Source organism: Nannobrachium achirus (assembly GCF_963921795.1).
Source record: "Nannobrachium achirus genome assembly, chromosome: 23".
Classification (NCBI taxonomy): Eukaryota; Metazoa; Chordata; class Actinopteri; order Myctophiformes; family Myctophidae; genus Nannobrachium; species Nannobrachium achirus.
Window position 1 is genome coordinate 43026285 of NC_137830.1, and position 14880 is coordinate 43041164.

At 45.7% G+C, this 14880-nt stretch overlaps 2 protein-coding genes across 2 annotated transcripts in view; one reads left to right on the forward strand and one right to left on the reverse strand.

The window, feature by feature from the left end:
• LOC308308575 (SLIT-ROBO Rho GTPase-activating protein 1-like) overlaps window positions 1-4414 on the forward strand; it is a gene marked incomplete at both ends in the record, with an annotated part of 31068 nt that extends 26654 nt beyond the window's left edge. Inside the window, 6 exons of the mRNA XM_080753994.1 lie at window positions 1221-1445; window positions 1769-1848; window positions 2379-2559; window positions 3024-3164; window positions 3263-3605; window positions 3980-4414. Of these exons, the coding sequence (XP_080610120.1) occupies window positions 1221-1445; window positions 1769-1848; window positions 2379-2559; window positions 3024-3164; window positions 3263-3605; window positions 3980-4414 (1405 nt within the window). The remainder of the gene's footprint in view (window positions 1-1220; window positions 1446-1768; window positions 1849-2378; window positions 2560-3023; window positions 3165-3262; window positions 3606-3979) is intronic.
• A 2663-nt stretch (window positions 4415-7077) lies between these two features.
• On the reverse strand, window positions 7078-14219 carry kics2 (KICSTOR subunit 2). Its single transcript, XM_080753999.1, has 4 exons — window positions 13899-14219; window positions 11176-11421; window positions 8875-9163; window positions 7078-8348 (listed from the first exon to the last, which is right to left on the reverse strand). Exons 2-4 carry the CDS (start codon window positions 11417-11419, stop codon window positions 7529-7531), a joined length of 1353 nt encoding a protein of 450 aa, XP_080610125.1. The 5' UTR covers window positions 11420-11421; window positions 13899-14219; the 3' UTR covers window positions 7078-7528.
• Window positions 14220-14880: the final 661 nt, after the last annotated feature.

The window sequence follows — 14880 nt, forward strand, 5'->3', positions numbered from 1 at the left end:
CAGCCTAAAAAGGTTTTAGAAGCCCTGGTATAGAGCATTAACAAATTCATCCACCAGGGGCATTGACAACTCATTTTTATGACTTCCTATCTAGCCAAGCTTTATAAACTATATATTTTTTAAAGAGAAAACAATAAAAAAATACAAATAACCAAATATTCGACTTCGGTGAACAACGTCGAATAGTGACTTTGATATTCGAATATTCGAATATTTGGTGAATGCCCTAAGTCGCAGAACCGTTAAAAATGTACATCCAGCAGGCATTGTGCGTGGCGCTGCCGCATGTCACCATATTTTGAGCATGTCCTCAAACGACACCTAAGGCCGATTATAAAAACACCTTCTACTAACCTGTGTTTTCTGAAAACCTCTTATTCAAAAATTGTAAAAGGAATTATGTTGCTATATATACAGTATATAGCAACTACTAATGAGACACAGAGGTGGCACCCGGATTGAAAGGTATAACAACGTATAGGTTGCAACAGGTCTCAATAGAAAAAAGAAAAAAAGTTTTCACAAAACGTAGGTTAGGATTTAGAAGGTGTTTTATCTTTTTTTTTTTACCTTATCATTATATAATTGATCCTCACTAATGCTCATGATAAGATGTCACAATTTCCATCTGCTCACGCTGCGTCTCATTGGAGGGCTATGGACAGTGGCAAAGCCTAACATTTTGGTCGGATTGGCGGTGCCACGTAGGTGTGAGGCCCGAACTCTAGAAGTGAGGGTACCTCACGTGCTCTATGTCTTGCCTTCTGTGTATTACTCCCATGAAATGCTGTGGCGTATGCCTGTGACGGCACGCTAGGTGATGTGAAACTGCGCGTTTAACATCATGGGCGTACACTTCTGCATTTCACAGAAGGGTATAACATAGGGTTTAATGTTTTACCACAGCATATCGCTGTTGTCGAGTGGAAACCATGTCCAAAACCGTTCGGTTTGTATTTATCATTTTGAAAATGATTTAAACTAGTGAAAATAGCCGATCTACAAGCACACAACGCCTTGCACCACGAGGCGTTGTGTGCTTGTAGATCTGCTATTTTCACTAGTTTTGTTCAACAGTCTTATTTTGAGGCAAGGCTTTAATTTCCGAAAGAAAACATGCAAATTTGAAACTTGGACATATGAGGTTTCTACAGGCATTTAGGTTCACAATTGGCAATTGGTTTCCCTTTATCTAACCTTTGCCCCGCTGCTCTGTGCAGCCTGTCCCAGTATAGCGACGAGAACATGATGGACGCCGGGAACCTGGCCATCGTGTTCGGCCCTACCCTCCTGCCCACCCCGGACACCCTGGACCAGGTGGCCTGCCAGGCACACGTCAACGAGGTGGTCAAGACCGTGATACTTCACCACGACAACATCTTTCCGGACACCAAGGAGCTGCCGGGGCCGGTGTACGAGAAGTGCATGACCGGAGATCAGTACTGGTGAGGCTCAATGCCTGCCTGTAGGGCAGATCATCACAGGGGCAATGCTTGTGCTTAAATAAATCTGTACCTGCATCCTGCTTCCTTTTCTCCCCTCTCTCCATCTATATGGTATTAAAACGAGCTGCTAGCTAGACTGAGGAATGAGACTGCTAGAGAGCATGCCTATCTATTGCTGACTGTAGCACTTTTTGTACCTAAGCTGTTTTCTCTCCTCTCCTCTCCTCTCCTCTCCTCTCCTCTCCTCTCCTCTCCTCTCCTCGCCTCTTCTCTCCTCTCCTCTCCCCTTCATCTTCTCTCCGGTCTTGCTCCCCTTCCCGCAGCGAGAGTCCATTCAGCGAGCCGGGTGCTCTGGAGGAGGCGGAGCCTGATGGCGGCACAGAGACTCAGACCAGCGAGGAAGGTATGTGTAACCCCTGACCTTCATGCAATCACCCAGTGGGCTTCACTCTCTCTCTCCATCTCTCTCCCATTCTCTCTCTCTCCGTCTCTCTCCCTCTCTCTCTCTCTCTCTCTCTCTCTCTCTCTCTCTCTCTTCACACACTCATGCACTTTCTCTCTCAGCTTCCAGTGGAGAGTTGTCACCATGGCAACAGCTGCCATGGAGACTGCCCCCCACCCTCCTCTCTCTCTCTCTCTCTCTCTCTCTCTCTCTCTGTGGGGCAGGAGTAGGGGGGTTTGGTGGGGGGTGAGTTGATAGAAAAGACTTAAGCCTTCTGTTTTATCTTTTCCTTTCCTCCAATTCCCATACTGTTTCTTCATTGGCTGGGCTGGGCAGGGAAGACAATGCCTCTGAGACAGGTGACTGACAAGTCCAGGTTCACCCCTATTTTCACATCTGGCTCTTATCTTCATCTCCGCCTCTTCTTTCCACCTTTTCTGTCTCGCTATCTTTCCCACCTTCCCCCATTTCTCTCTCTCTCTCTCTCTCAGAGGGCGAGGCGGTGGAGGCAGTGGCGAGGTTCGACTACGTGGGTCGATCGGGCCGGGAGCTCACTTTCAAGAAGGGAGCGTCGCTGCAGCTGTTCCAGCGCGCATCACATGACTGGTGGGAGGGGCGACACAACGGCATCCATGGCTTGGTGCCGCACCAGTACATTATGCTGAAGGACAGGCATGTGCATGGAAGCGCGCGTGCACGCACACGCACGCGCCACACACAAAATATCCATAAAGCCACACTTGCATTTCAGATCATGTGCCATTCATAATGCCTACAGTTTGGCTATTCATTACTAATCCTCATATTTTCATTCCCTATAAACTGAGTTTCAAAACTGAGGGGTTGTAAAGGAACGTGCCAGCCAAGAGGCGAGCCACGCTCCAGTGGTTTTGAGGCCACTGACTAGCCGTTTTCGCTGACAGCCTAGTAGGGGTGATGGATTTGTCCGTAGCTCACTGGATCGCACACCTTGTTGATTAATGGACTCATATCGACCGACGGACTCACTAACCGCTTGCTATTGATTCGTTAATTGATAATTGGTCTGATTTGTTAGTTCAGCTAGCCCATTTCCAGCGGCGGTGTTGGTGATCTTCTCCAGATTGTTTGGTTAGAGTGTGTGCTTGGTGTCCTAGGGCTGACGTCATGTCGGATACTCTCAGTCAGAAAGCAGACAGCGATGGAGGAAGCAGCAGCACTGATGACAAGCGCTCCAGGAGCGAGTTGAGCTCCCCAACTGACATCAGACCACCAGAGACCTATAACAGGTCCGTCATGTAAGACCCATTCTCTCATTAGAAGGTTAAGCGAAATACCTGGAGTGTACAAGCCACCTCTAACTCGGCTCCCACCGTTTGTGTTTCCCCGACGACAGCCACAGGAGGAAGAGAACCGACGGTTTGTTTCGCCGCCCGCTCGGCCGCTCCAGTGAAAACCACTGCCACGGAAATGGAGGCGTGATGGAGAGGAGCTCGCCGCCCGTGACCGGTCACTTCAGCCCGCGGGAGCTACTTCTGGGGCGGGGCCAGGGCCTAACTCCGCCCCTCGACAGCCCGGAGAGGCGGCGGCGCTCCGCCGCGGCGGTGACCCTGACGATCAGTCGGCACGACTCGCTGCGGAGGCCCGAGGACACGCCTATCCGACGCTCCTGCAGTGGTCAGCACGGCTTCACCGACTCTCACCGCTCCAGAGGACTGGATCCTGACACACTGGCACAGGTGCACGCACACACGCAGACTGACACAATTATCAATTGGCAGCATCTGTAGCCCTCATTAAAACGCACTTCATTGGGGTGCCTGGTGGGCTCAGCCAGTTGCACTGACCATATGTTCCATGTGAGTCATGAGGACCCGAGTTCAAATCCGACTCTCGTCATATTTAGTTTCCGCTCTCTCTCCCTCTCTCTGCCCTAGTTATCTTCTCTCTCCACACTCTACCACCTAAATAAAGTATACAAATGTAATGAATTAATAAATAAAATCTTTGAACAAAGATGTAGAAGATGTATTTATAAATTATACATGCAGTTCATCGTGTCTCTTCTTTCCGGCTCTCATCCCGCTCCTTCTCAACCACCTCCTCTGTGTAGGACATAGAGGAGACGGTGAGTGTGGCTCTGGGAGAGCTGAGGCAGCTGGAGCGGCAGGGTTGCAGGCCGGCGCCTGACGTGGTGCTAGACACTCTGGAGCAGGTGAAGAACGGCCCCGTCACCACGTGCTCCTCCGAGTCGCCCAGCCCCCACAGCACGCCCAGCACCCCGGGCACACCCGGGACCCCCGGGACTCCTGGCACCCCAAGTCCCCTCAGCCCCCTGAGCCCCATCAGCCCCCTCCCGGGGCCGCCTCCCGGACCTCCCAGGGCGACCAACCCCTCCCCTGACACCCTGGGTTCCTTTAAGCCTGTGGCCGTGGCCCGCATGGGGGCTCCCCTGCGGCCCCCTGCCCTGAGGCCCAAGCCCATGGTTCCGCCCAAGAGCAGCACCCCGCCTCTGCCCCCGCCTCTGGACAAATCTTGCACCATGTGAGCCAAACCAGGCCAGAATCAGGCCGACCCAGGCCAAAAATGGGCCAGAAGAGGAGATCAGGGTACTGCTTACTGTTTATAATCAACATAAGGGTAGAAACGGTAGGACAGACAAAAAGGGTTTTACTGTAGTAATAAAAAAATATATTAATATATGACATGATCTATGATATGATATGCCATGATATTTATGTGTCGTCGGGTGTGTACTCTCTTGGTGTGTAGGAGTTTACTTTCTCCATGTATTGAAGCATTTATCAAAGGTTAGCTAAAAGAACCGCTGATAGAGAGAAGAATAAAGGACAGCCATGGCAGAATATCCTGTCCTGTTTAAGAGATATATAGTCAGATACGTGGGGAGTGTAGTTTGGCTCCAGTGAAATGTAGTTTTCAGTGATGTGAACGTTGGCTGTACCGTCATAACGATAGGCGTGCGTTTAGTTCGAGGAGCCTTTCGCGAAAGGCTGCTGTATTCTTAATGTATTTACGATTGGCTGCTGTATCTGTAATGAGTGATTTGATTGGTTCAAAGCCACAGAAAGGAGGACACTGCAGGGTGGAGACACCCATGGGAGGGAGGCGAGGATGGGTGATTCCTCCATTCTGCCGAGGATGGTTCACACGGTGTGGAATGGGGAGGCAGAAATCTTGAGTCACTCTTTTTATTTGTTTTTTCTATTTATCTTGGTTCAGCTGCTAAACTCACTATATATGCCTCAAACCAAGCCTCTTGGGGTAGTCAGTGACAAGAAAAAAAGAAATGGAAACTCACAAGTTATTTAACCAATGCTCCGCATATTTATTATTGAATGTTTCCAGTATTTTAATGACTGTTCAACCATCTTATTGAATGTTTCGGTGAGCTGTTGTGTCACTTTGGTGGCACTAACACTCACTAAACCTTAACAGCCTTTTTTGTGTTGAGGTGCCGAGGACACCCACATACCCAGACCGAAGTTTCAAACAGGGTGCAAAGGTTTGGTGGAGGAGGGAGCTGGAAGCTTGGACAGAACTTTTATTTTTATGGAATGGGGTGTATGATTTCCGTTCCCATTAGTGTGTGTGTGTGTGTGTGTGTGTGTGTGTGTGTGTGTGTGTGTGTCCTGCCTGCCCTCGTTCTGTTCACTTGTAAATGTATAAACACTAGAACAGTGGTAGTTGATAGATTATTCATACCTGCCTTGAGTGCCAGAACACATACAAGTTGGGGAAGTGCACTGGTGTAAAAAGCATGCCACTTACAGTAGTTTTGTGTGTGTGTGTGTGTGTGTGTGTGTGTGTGTGTGTGTGTGTGTGTGTATGTGCGTGCGTGCGCGTGTGTGTGTGTGTGTGTGTGTGTGTAAATATTGTTTTACCTGGGTGTTACACTGAAGTCACTAGTTAACCTTAAATTCACAGTAAGCTAACAGGGTGGGGCTGTGTGTGTATAATGCCCAAAAAAAACACTTGAACAGCACACTGAATGTGGCCTCCAACTGGGCTAGGAACTAATGTAAGAGTGATGCGCTATGGGATATGAGTTGCTGAGATGGGCTACGGATGCACATCTTTGTGTGTGTGTGTGTGTGTGTGTGTGTGTGTGTGTGTGTGTTTGTTTGTTGGTATGTATGTATGTGAAAGTGCCTTTTTTTATCCTTGTCTTTTTTGGGGAGTTGTGAATCCACTCACGCATGTCCTGAATGAAGAGCAGCAGCACTCAGAATGAAATAATCATGAAGTGTTTAGTAGATAACTGAATTATGAATTCTAGCGTTAACCCATTGTGACATTGCACTTTGATGTATAGGATTGTGTACTTGGCATGTAGCATCATAACATGTTGGTGCATTTTAACTAAAAGGGAGGTTTCTTTCTGAATGTGTTTGATAATAAAGGAAATGGTTTCGTCCGTTTAGTGTTCCTGTATTTGAAACCTGAGCTTCCTGAAGATGAGCTCATATAGCCAAATGGATTGTATCGGTGTTGTATTTATTATAAATAACCTGAATAAATTAACATTCAAGAGCGCAAATTTGGTGGGAATGTTTTTCTTTTTTTGTTTGTGGTAGTAAGTATTGAAGAGACAGGAGAGCAAAATGCAATGCAGGATCTTGCAGTTACATTTTTGTGGCCATTATCTGGTGGTGCCCTTTTATGAAAAAAGGTTTGTCTTGTGGTTGACTGCGCATAGCTAAGCTAGGCTGACTGAACACTCTACTTGCTCATGCACAAGTTACTGAGGGGGCATGTACTGTAATGCTTAATTTATGCTCCGTCAAACGACAGTGTCGCACACCAAAAATAGCCCTCTGAAAAGCTTCACAGATGCAAGCTTGTAGATTGGCTATTTTAAGCATGCGGCATGGTCTTATGGAGTATAAATCAAATCGGGCTTAAGTAGATGTAAGTGCTTTTGACTAGGCCTCTGGAGGTATGGTTGGTATATTATATACATGTACATTTATAAAATATTTACTAGACCACTGAAGGTACTCTGGTCATGTACGCAAGTATTGTACATATATTCTTTCACACAAAACAGCTCATTCAATTGATGATATGTATGACATTTATGTCTGGGGAAGCAAGGGCAATTGTACAATTATCTCAAAACTTTATTTTCATAACACAGTGGCAAGCACCACAAAAAACTATATTTACAAATAAAAACTAAACATGGTTAAAATAATAAAAAAATCCAAAATGTCATAAATTCTTAAATTAAAAGGCTTAAGCTTTTTTTTTCAGTATTAGCAGCGTATCCAAGACAAGGCTTGGCTACAGTAAGTCTGAGAATTAATCTGAACATGTATCACTATCTGATATTTTTTGGGAAGGCTGCGCTACAAGAAGCGATCACTTTGGTCTGGAACAGGTTTGGCAAAACAAGATTTCACAGTGCGATGTTAAATTAATAGTTAAATCGCAGGTTGAAGTCCTAAAAATCTAAATCATACATATTTCAAAAGAAAAGATCAACCATATTCAAGTATGTTCGATTTGATTTCTATTCCAGTAAGAAATGGTTAAACTTAACAGGCTCTTAAGGGATAACCATTCCTCACTGTCGTTAATCATCACTGTGCATACGCACTGTGTACTATTCAGAATAGATATTACTCAAACAAGTAGCAGCTCAGCCCTTGGAGCCTGGCTTGAGGGTGCTGAAAGGTTTGGAGTTGCGCAGCGAGCCTGAGATCTCCTGCAGGAAGGCGGTGATATGTGAATCCTTCTCAGACTTTCTGCCATCGAAGATGACCACCAGGGTGAAGTGGGGCTCGGGCCGCGTCAGGTAGTACGTGCTCTGGACCTTATCGTCGTAGAAGTGCACCACCTTGTCCAGAGTGTTCAGCTCAGAGGCACGGTCTCCCATCATCATGATGACGTTGGGCCAGTGTGTGAGTGGCCGCTCTCCAGAGGGCAGGGACACCACGGCGGGGAACTGCTCCACGCCTTTGGGCGCCTCGCGGTATGACTGAGGGTGGTGGTATCCATGGCCCTGGAAACTATCTGAGCCTTGATTGTCAAACACCAGGGACACATTGTTGGCGTCATGCTTACGGATGAAGGAGCAGATCTTGCCGTGGTAGTCGGGTGTAGTGCGGGCTGTCAGGGCCCTCATGTCGGCCGATGCCGTCTGTCGGCTCAGCGCCTCGTGGAAGTAGAAGCTGAACTTGGCCAGCAGAGCAGCGTGGAAGCGCTGCAGCCACAGGTAGAGGTGAGGCGGCTGCACGGCCTTCTGAGACTGGCCTCCGAAGAGGTGCTTGCGGGTCTCTTTCTGCCGCTGGAAGAGCTGCCCCCAGGCAGTGAGCTTGGAGTTGGCACCGTGCAGGTTGAGCAGGGCAGGCAGGAAGCGCCACTCTGAGACCTCTGCCTGGCAGCGCAGTAACTGGGTCACCACGTCTACCTCCGTCTGGAAGCCCTCCTCCACTCGTCCCAGGATTGGGTGGTGGAATCTGGATAGAAGGAATTAAGTGTAAGTATTACAGCAAAAGCCAGACAACTGTTGTGACAGTAGCTGCCCTAATTTAGAGCGACCCAATACCCAAGTCGTTTCACTCACTGTTGTGGAATAATTTACTAGCATAGCTGATGGCCGTGGTGGAACAGCCATCTACAGTATAACGTTTTTCTATCGGCTGATTAATTCCCCCTGGCCTGATGGCTGCTAGCAGCACATATCACCTTCACCCCTCGCTGCACTGCCAACTCAGTGATGTGTGGTGTGTTGTCAGACTGTGACCTGCTGCAATGTATTTCACTGCTCAACCATGCAAAGGGTATGGCTATTTTGGTTTAGCAAAGTTTGACCCTTGCTGAAGTCAGCCAAAACTGACTTCCTGCACCCACCTCACGTCTCACTTACATTAACAGTATGTCTTAATGAGCTCTCTTCCAAATCAACAATTGTATTATATTCATCTAAAGATGTCCACAGATCCAGATTACTCAAGCAAAAAACAACAACAACAACACACACACCTAGAGCTGTATTTCTGAAGCACAGCGTCGAGGGTAGTGACCAGTTCGTCCGAGTTGATGTTCTTCTGGCTCCCTAGGGAGTGCATCTTTTCGAACAGGTCAGCCATCTCCATGCGAGCCTGGGTGAAGTGGCACAGCTGCTCCGATAGGTGTGACAGCAGGTCCTCCAGGTAGGGGGCGGAGCCTGGCTGGGAGTGGCGTCCCATTGTCACCACTTTCCGCAGCTCGTTGTACAGGGAGGTGTAGATGGTGCGGATGGAGTCCTTGCGGCTAAAGAATGACTGCCCACCTACAGGGAGAGCAGAGGTCAGGCACGTAGGGCTGTCACAATTATTACATAATCGTCTAATCGTAATTATTTGACATAATCGCAAATATTTCGTCATAATCGTCACAATCGTAAATGTTGAAAAATGTTCATACATTGACAAACATTTTCAGAAATAGTGGAAATAGCCGATCTACAAGCTCACAACGCGTCGCATCGCGACGCGTTGTGAGCTTGTAGATCGGCTATTTCCACTATCAATGTTATTTTTTAAGTAGAAAGTTGATAAATATGTCAGTAATTTAGGTTATGTGTCATATCTGCCATGTGCAACTTCAAAGCCTAAAAGCCAAACAGAAATGTAATTGTCAACGACAAATACACAATTAAATCGTTAATCGCAATTATTTGAGTGACAATTAATCGTCATGTAAAATGTCATATCGTGACAGCCCTACAGGCACGTGCACACATAGACATCAAAGGGGTCTTGAGCCCCTGCCCTTTTACCCTGTCTGTAAAAAGTGCCGTCTCCAGACCATGGATGCAGTTTTTACTCTGGTGAAAGAAATGCAAATGCCGTCTTTCCAATGCAGCATCTTATGTTGAAATAATTGCCCCCTCTGAGTAGAAATCCATGCCACGCCACATCTCCAGTATTCACTTGATTATGCTTGGTTCAGTGTGGTATCAAGTACCGGAAATAGCCGACCTCAAAGCTCACAACGCATCACGCTTGTGAGCTTGGAGGTCGGCTATTTTCGATATTTTCACCAAAAGGCCCTTTTAGAAATTTCAGACCCTGCCTCTCTAACATTCTCTGCACGTCCCTGGCAGAGGTTACTTGATGGCGAGTCTACATTTACTCAACATCTCTCTCTCTCGCTCTCTCTCTCTACACAGCAAGGGATTAACTGTACTATCAGATGAAAATGGCTGACAGTGCATCATCTAGGGACAGTAACGCCATCTGTTGTTAGAAATATATATTGCTACCAGACTGAGTTGGCAACATAACATAAATAAAGTACACACATATACAAATTCTTAATGCACAGTTGAGGATTTCACGTTAGTATCTATTTTCTCCTCTGTGGCAAGGTGATGAGATAAACATCAGGCAGGTGGTGGTACATATTACATACTAGTAAAATCCTCACTGGCAGTATTAAAATAATAAAAACTTTCATCTGTATGTATGTAAGAGAGTATGTTAATACAATGTAACTAGCACAGATGCAGTAAAATGTCGGCTGACAAATTAGTAGTAGGCCTACTGCCTGAACCTCATAGCCCAATTTGTGCCTGGTGGTAAAAATTGGTCTCATGTGAGAGACCAAGGTGTAGAATCCAGAGTTCGACATAAAAATTGCAGATTGGAGGATTTTTTTAAAGAACACGGTGGCTTTCACTGTGCTATTATACCAGTGCTTCTCAAACTATTTCATGTCAAGAACCCCCAAATTGACACTTATTTTAGCCCTCAGACCCCATTTGAAAAGATATACCAGGGACCCCCATGGAGAAGATTTTTACGCCTCTAGCAGTGATTCCCAACCATTCTAATTTCAGGGACCACAAGTTTGTCATGCATTAGGCTACGGACCCCCATTTAATGGCATTTCTCTGAGACCCCAATCTATTATTGTAAAGTCAATGTTAATTTAACTCTGTACAAATGGAACCAAATGGACCCAAGTCCCCATTTGGTTCCTACCTATCATTTAGCTGGGGACCTCCTGGAACTCCTTCAAGGACCTCTGGGGGTCCCCGGCCCGGACCCCACTTTGAGAAGTGAGAACCAGAGGTGTCAGTTGGGTATGGCAAGGTGTCGCAGCTGCCATACCTTGGCTACGGGGGAAAAAAATAAAATGTACTTCTTAAAATAAATTCATCATGCCTTTTGCTAAGGTATGGCAACATGCCTGGTGTCTTGCACGCGTGCCTTCACACGTGTGCAAGACACCAGTCATGTTGCCATACCTTAGCTTTTGCTGGACTGACGCCACTGGTGAGAACCAATTGCTATATACCTAGTTTTTGCCCGAGGAATGTCATGTTGTGGTAGGCCTTCTCCGCCGCCGCCAGGTGAGCCAGGGCAGCCAGCAGAGCCGTCCAGATGGGCCCTGCGCTCTTGCTACTGTCCTTCTCTTTCTCCACGTAGTCCTTGGCCCGGTCGAAGGAGAACATCCCGAGCTGCGTGAAGAAGCTCTCCAGGATGGCCCTCTCCCGTGGGACGGGCCGCAGCTCCTCCTCACGCCCGGCCTCCGTCGTCATGACTTCAAGTCAGTGGTGGAAAAAGTACACAATACTTCAGTAAAAGTATCAATACTACAAAATGTTACAAGTTAAAAGTCCAGAATTCCAAATGTAGGAATACTTGAGTAAAAGGACGGAGGTATTGGCTAATTGGCATCAAAATGCACTTATACAAAAAGTAAAAGTACTCATTAGGCAGAATGTCCACTTTTCAAGTTTTCAAATGTATAAAAATCTTTTGAAAATAGCAGATCTACAAGCTCGCATTGTAAACTTGTAGATCGGCTATTTTCAAATGGCCGAAATGCATAGGGCTTTGATTGAAGAATGTAGGCTATTAGAAGGTTGCATAGGAAAAAGTACAGTTTCATAAATCATGACAGTACAAATCACTGGTACAAGGTTAACTAAAAGGAGATCCAGTAAGATTTTCGGCTTAACCACTTTATGTATCACATATCTATACTATAATTTTGCGAATGTCTGAGTGAGTGAGTGTCTGTCTGTCTGTCTGTCTGTCTGTCTGTCCCAGCGTTTCTCCTCGGTGGCTGGAGCAATTGATCTGAAATCGCATCACCATCAGCATATGAACACACCTGACATAACTGTGAAGCCCGTTTGTCACTTTCACAAATCGTATGCTGTATATTCGCATTTTTATGGTGTATCTATATCTATTTAGCCTACAGTACCTTTTGTGACCACACATGTTAAGGGAGGGGCGCTGTTGTTCACGCCATGCACAATCACACACAAACACACACACACACACACACACACACACACACGGGGGGGGGGGGGGGGGGAGTGTGTGTGTGTGCGGGCGTGCGGGCGTGCGTGCGGGCGGGCGGGGGGGGGGGGGGCTTCTGGCCCTGTTACAGATGTTGTCCAAAAAACATGCAGATCGCTACACAGTATCTCTGTAGCCATCCCCCTCTGTGCACATCAGTGTTGCCAGACGTACGATAATTATCGTATTTGTACGATAATTTGACCCTCTGTACGATGTACGATCAATAATTCCAAAAATGCCCAAATGTACGATAATTTCGGCATATCACCCAAAAGAGCGTGAATTCGCTATTTTCCCTGGCTGCTGATCTGGGATCTGGTTTGGCGTCTCAAAATAAGCCAGGAAATCAGTCAATCTGACCCTAGATCTGTACTTGGAGGCATTAAAAACACCGGTTGCATCTTTCCAGACCAGTTTCAGGCTTTTATTTGTGTAAGCTCCAGGAAGTTCCCTGCCTCCACGCAGCATATCTGATGCGTTTTTGTCACGCAGGAGTCTCAAACAAGGTCGTTTCTTACACTAAAGACGCATTTTTGGGTGAAATTACGTTTTTACGCGAGTGATTTCTCTTTTTTGGCTGTGTACGATAGTTTCATGTCAAATACGATAATTCTGAGCCTCCGGTACGATAATTCAACATTTCCCATCTGGCGACACTGGTGCACATCCCATAACCCACACACTGCACATCATTTTGGAGCTCAAATCTTTGAACGGGTAAGGGCTAGTAACATTGAAAGACAGACGGATAGAACGCAGTACTTTGCATAGGCTATCATTAGCCGCAAATTGCAACACTAGATTTTTTATAATCGGATGAATCTAGGGTTGCAATACCTCCCATAGGTAGCCAATGCATCAAAACGTTATTTTGCTATCTGATTGTATTAAACGACGTCAAACTCACCAATATTGCGGCTCTATGGAAAGCTTGGAATTTACTCTTGCTATCTGCAAAGTGTTTGTTTCTGAAAAATCCACCGTATAATTGTTATGATTTATTTTCTGTCAAGAAATCCGAGCAGACATGGTTTATTTTCTAAGTGTTGAACTTCGGAAGTTCTTGTCTTCTATAACGCCATGTCCCGCTGCCTCCTGCATAATGTGACATTTAGAACCAGATGGTCACAGGACCGTTGAGGGATTTTCCACGAGCGCTTCCAAACTCCAGGACTTAGAAAAAATTATCACCTGAACCAAATTTCTTGGATAGAAAGTAACTCATAACATGTCTAGTCTACTGTGGATTTTTCTGAAACAAACACTTTGCAGATAGAAAGAGTAAATTCCAAGCTTTCCACAGAGCCACAATATTGGTGAGTTTGAAGTCGTTTAATACAATCAGATAGCAAAAAACAGTTTTGATGCATTGGCTGCCTATGGGAGGTATTGCAACCCTAGATTCATCCGATTATAAAAAAAATCTAGTGTTGCAATTTGCAGCTAGGCTATCATCAATAACAAGAGGGAAAAAGCATTCAAAAAGAAAAAAGGAAAATGAAAAGAAAAGGGAGATATTTACAGTGTAAAAGCGGAGGTAAGTATGGGCTTAAAATATTACAAGTTTCGAGTATGAAATGTGTAATGTATGTTTTGTAATAATAATCAAAATCTAGGCTACAAAGTAGTGGTTTCATTCTGAGATGTAGTTGAGTAGAAGTAAAAGTATTGGAAATTGGATGTAGTCAAGTAAAGTACAAATACCTCAAAATTGTAAATGTACTTAAATGCAGCCGACAGGGGCAGGATCGAAGGAATGTCTTCAAAACAAAAGGAAACTGATGAATAATAAGTCTGTCAGTCAAGTCAAGTTGACTTTAGTCTGGTGTGAAGAGTCCATCCTCCCTTAATCCCAGCTTCACGACGCTGATGATTATCTGCACAACGATCGGACATTATTTAAACTTTCACATATAATAATTATGTCGGCGATCGTCACTCTCGATGTTATTAAAACGGCAATGCGTAAAGTTATTCACAAAAAACTAGCAAGACAAATGTCAGACTTGGGACTGCTAAATAGAACGCCATGTTGGCTACCCGTGATGTCAACACTACGACAACAGAAGAGTACCACACCGCACGATTTGCAATATCCTCACGGTTAGTATTTACTGCTCAGTGCTCTGATCCGGTCTAGAGCCCGCCTATGCTGACTGTATCCTGTAATATTCAATTCAATTCAAATGAGCGTTAGAAAACATACGTTTACATTGCAAAGCAAGTGTCAAAATATAATAAAAACGTTTGAAAATTGGGAACATAATGCAATTGAAGGGGGTATAGTAGGCTATAGTTGTGTAAACAGAGCTATCTGCGGCCTTTGCCAACGGGTCTGAGGCCCTTTTAACTCAAATATTTGCTTCTAGGGGTCCCCCTGGAACAAAATAGCAACATGATCTTTTTTTTCTTTTTTTTATCATAAAACTGTTAGGATTTAGAAGAAGAATCGACCGGTTAAAGTCAGTGGTTAAAGTCAGGACCCCTAAAATGATATGTAGACTATTTGGCCATGTCAAGGACCCCCAAAATTTAGGCCTCTGTGCCTGTGGCCACGGACACCCATCTGTTCTGGGGACCCCCAGAACTTAGCAAAGATTTGAGTTAAAAAATGTGGGTCTGCATCTATCTTAAGGTCTCATACCCGTAAACCCGAAAACGCCAGGTCGGGCTCTTGCTCTAGTCT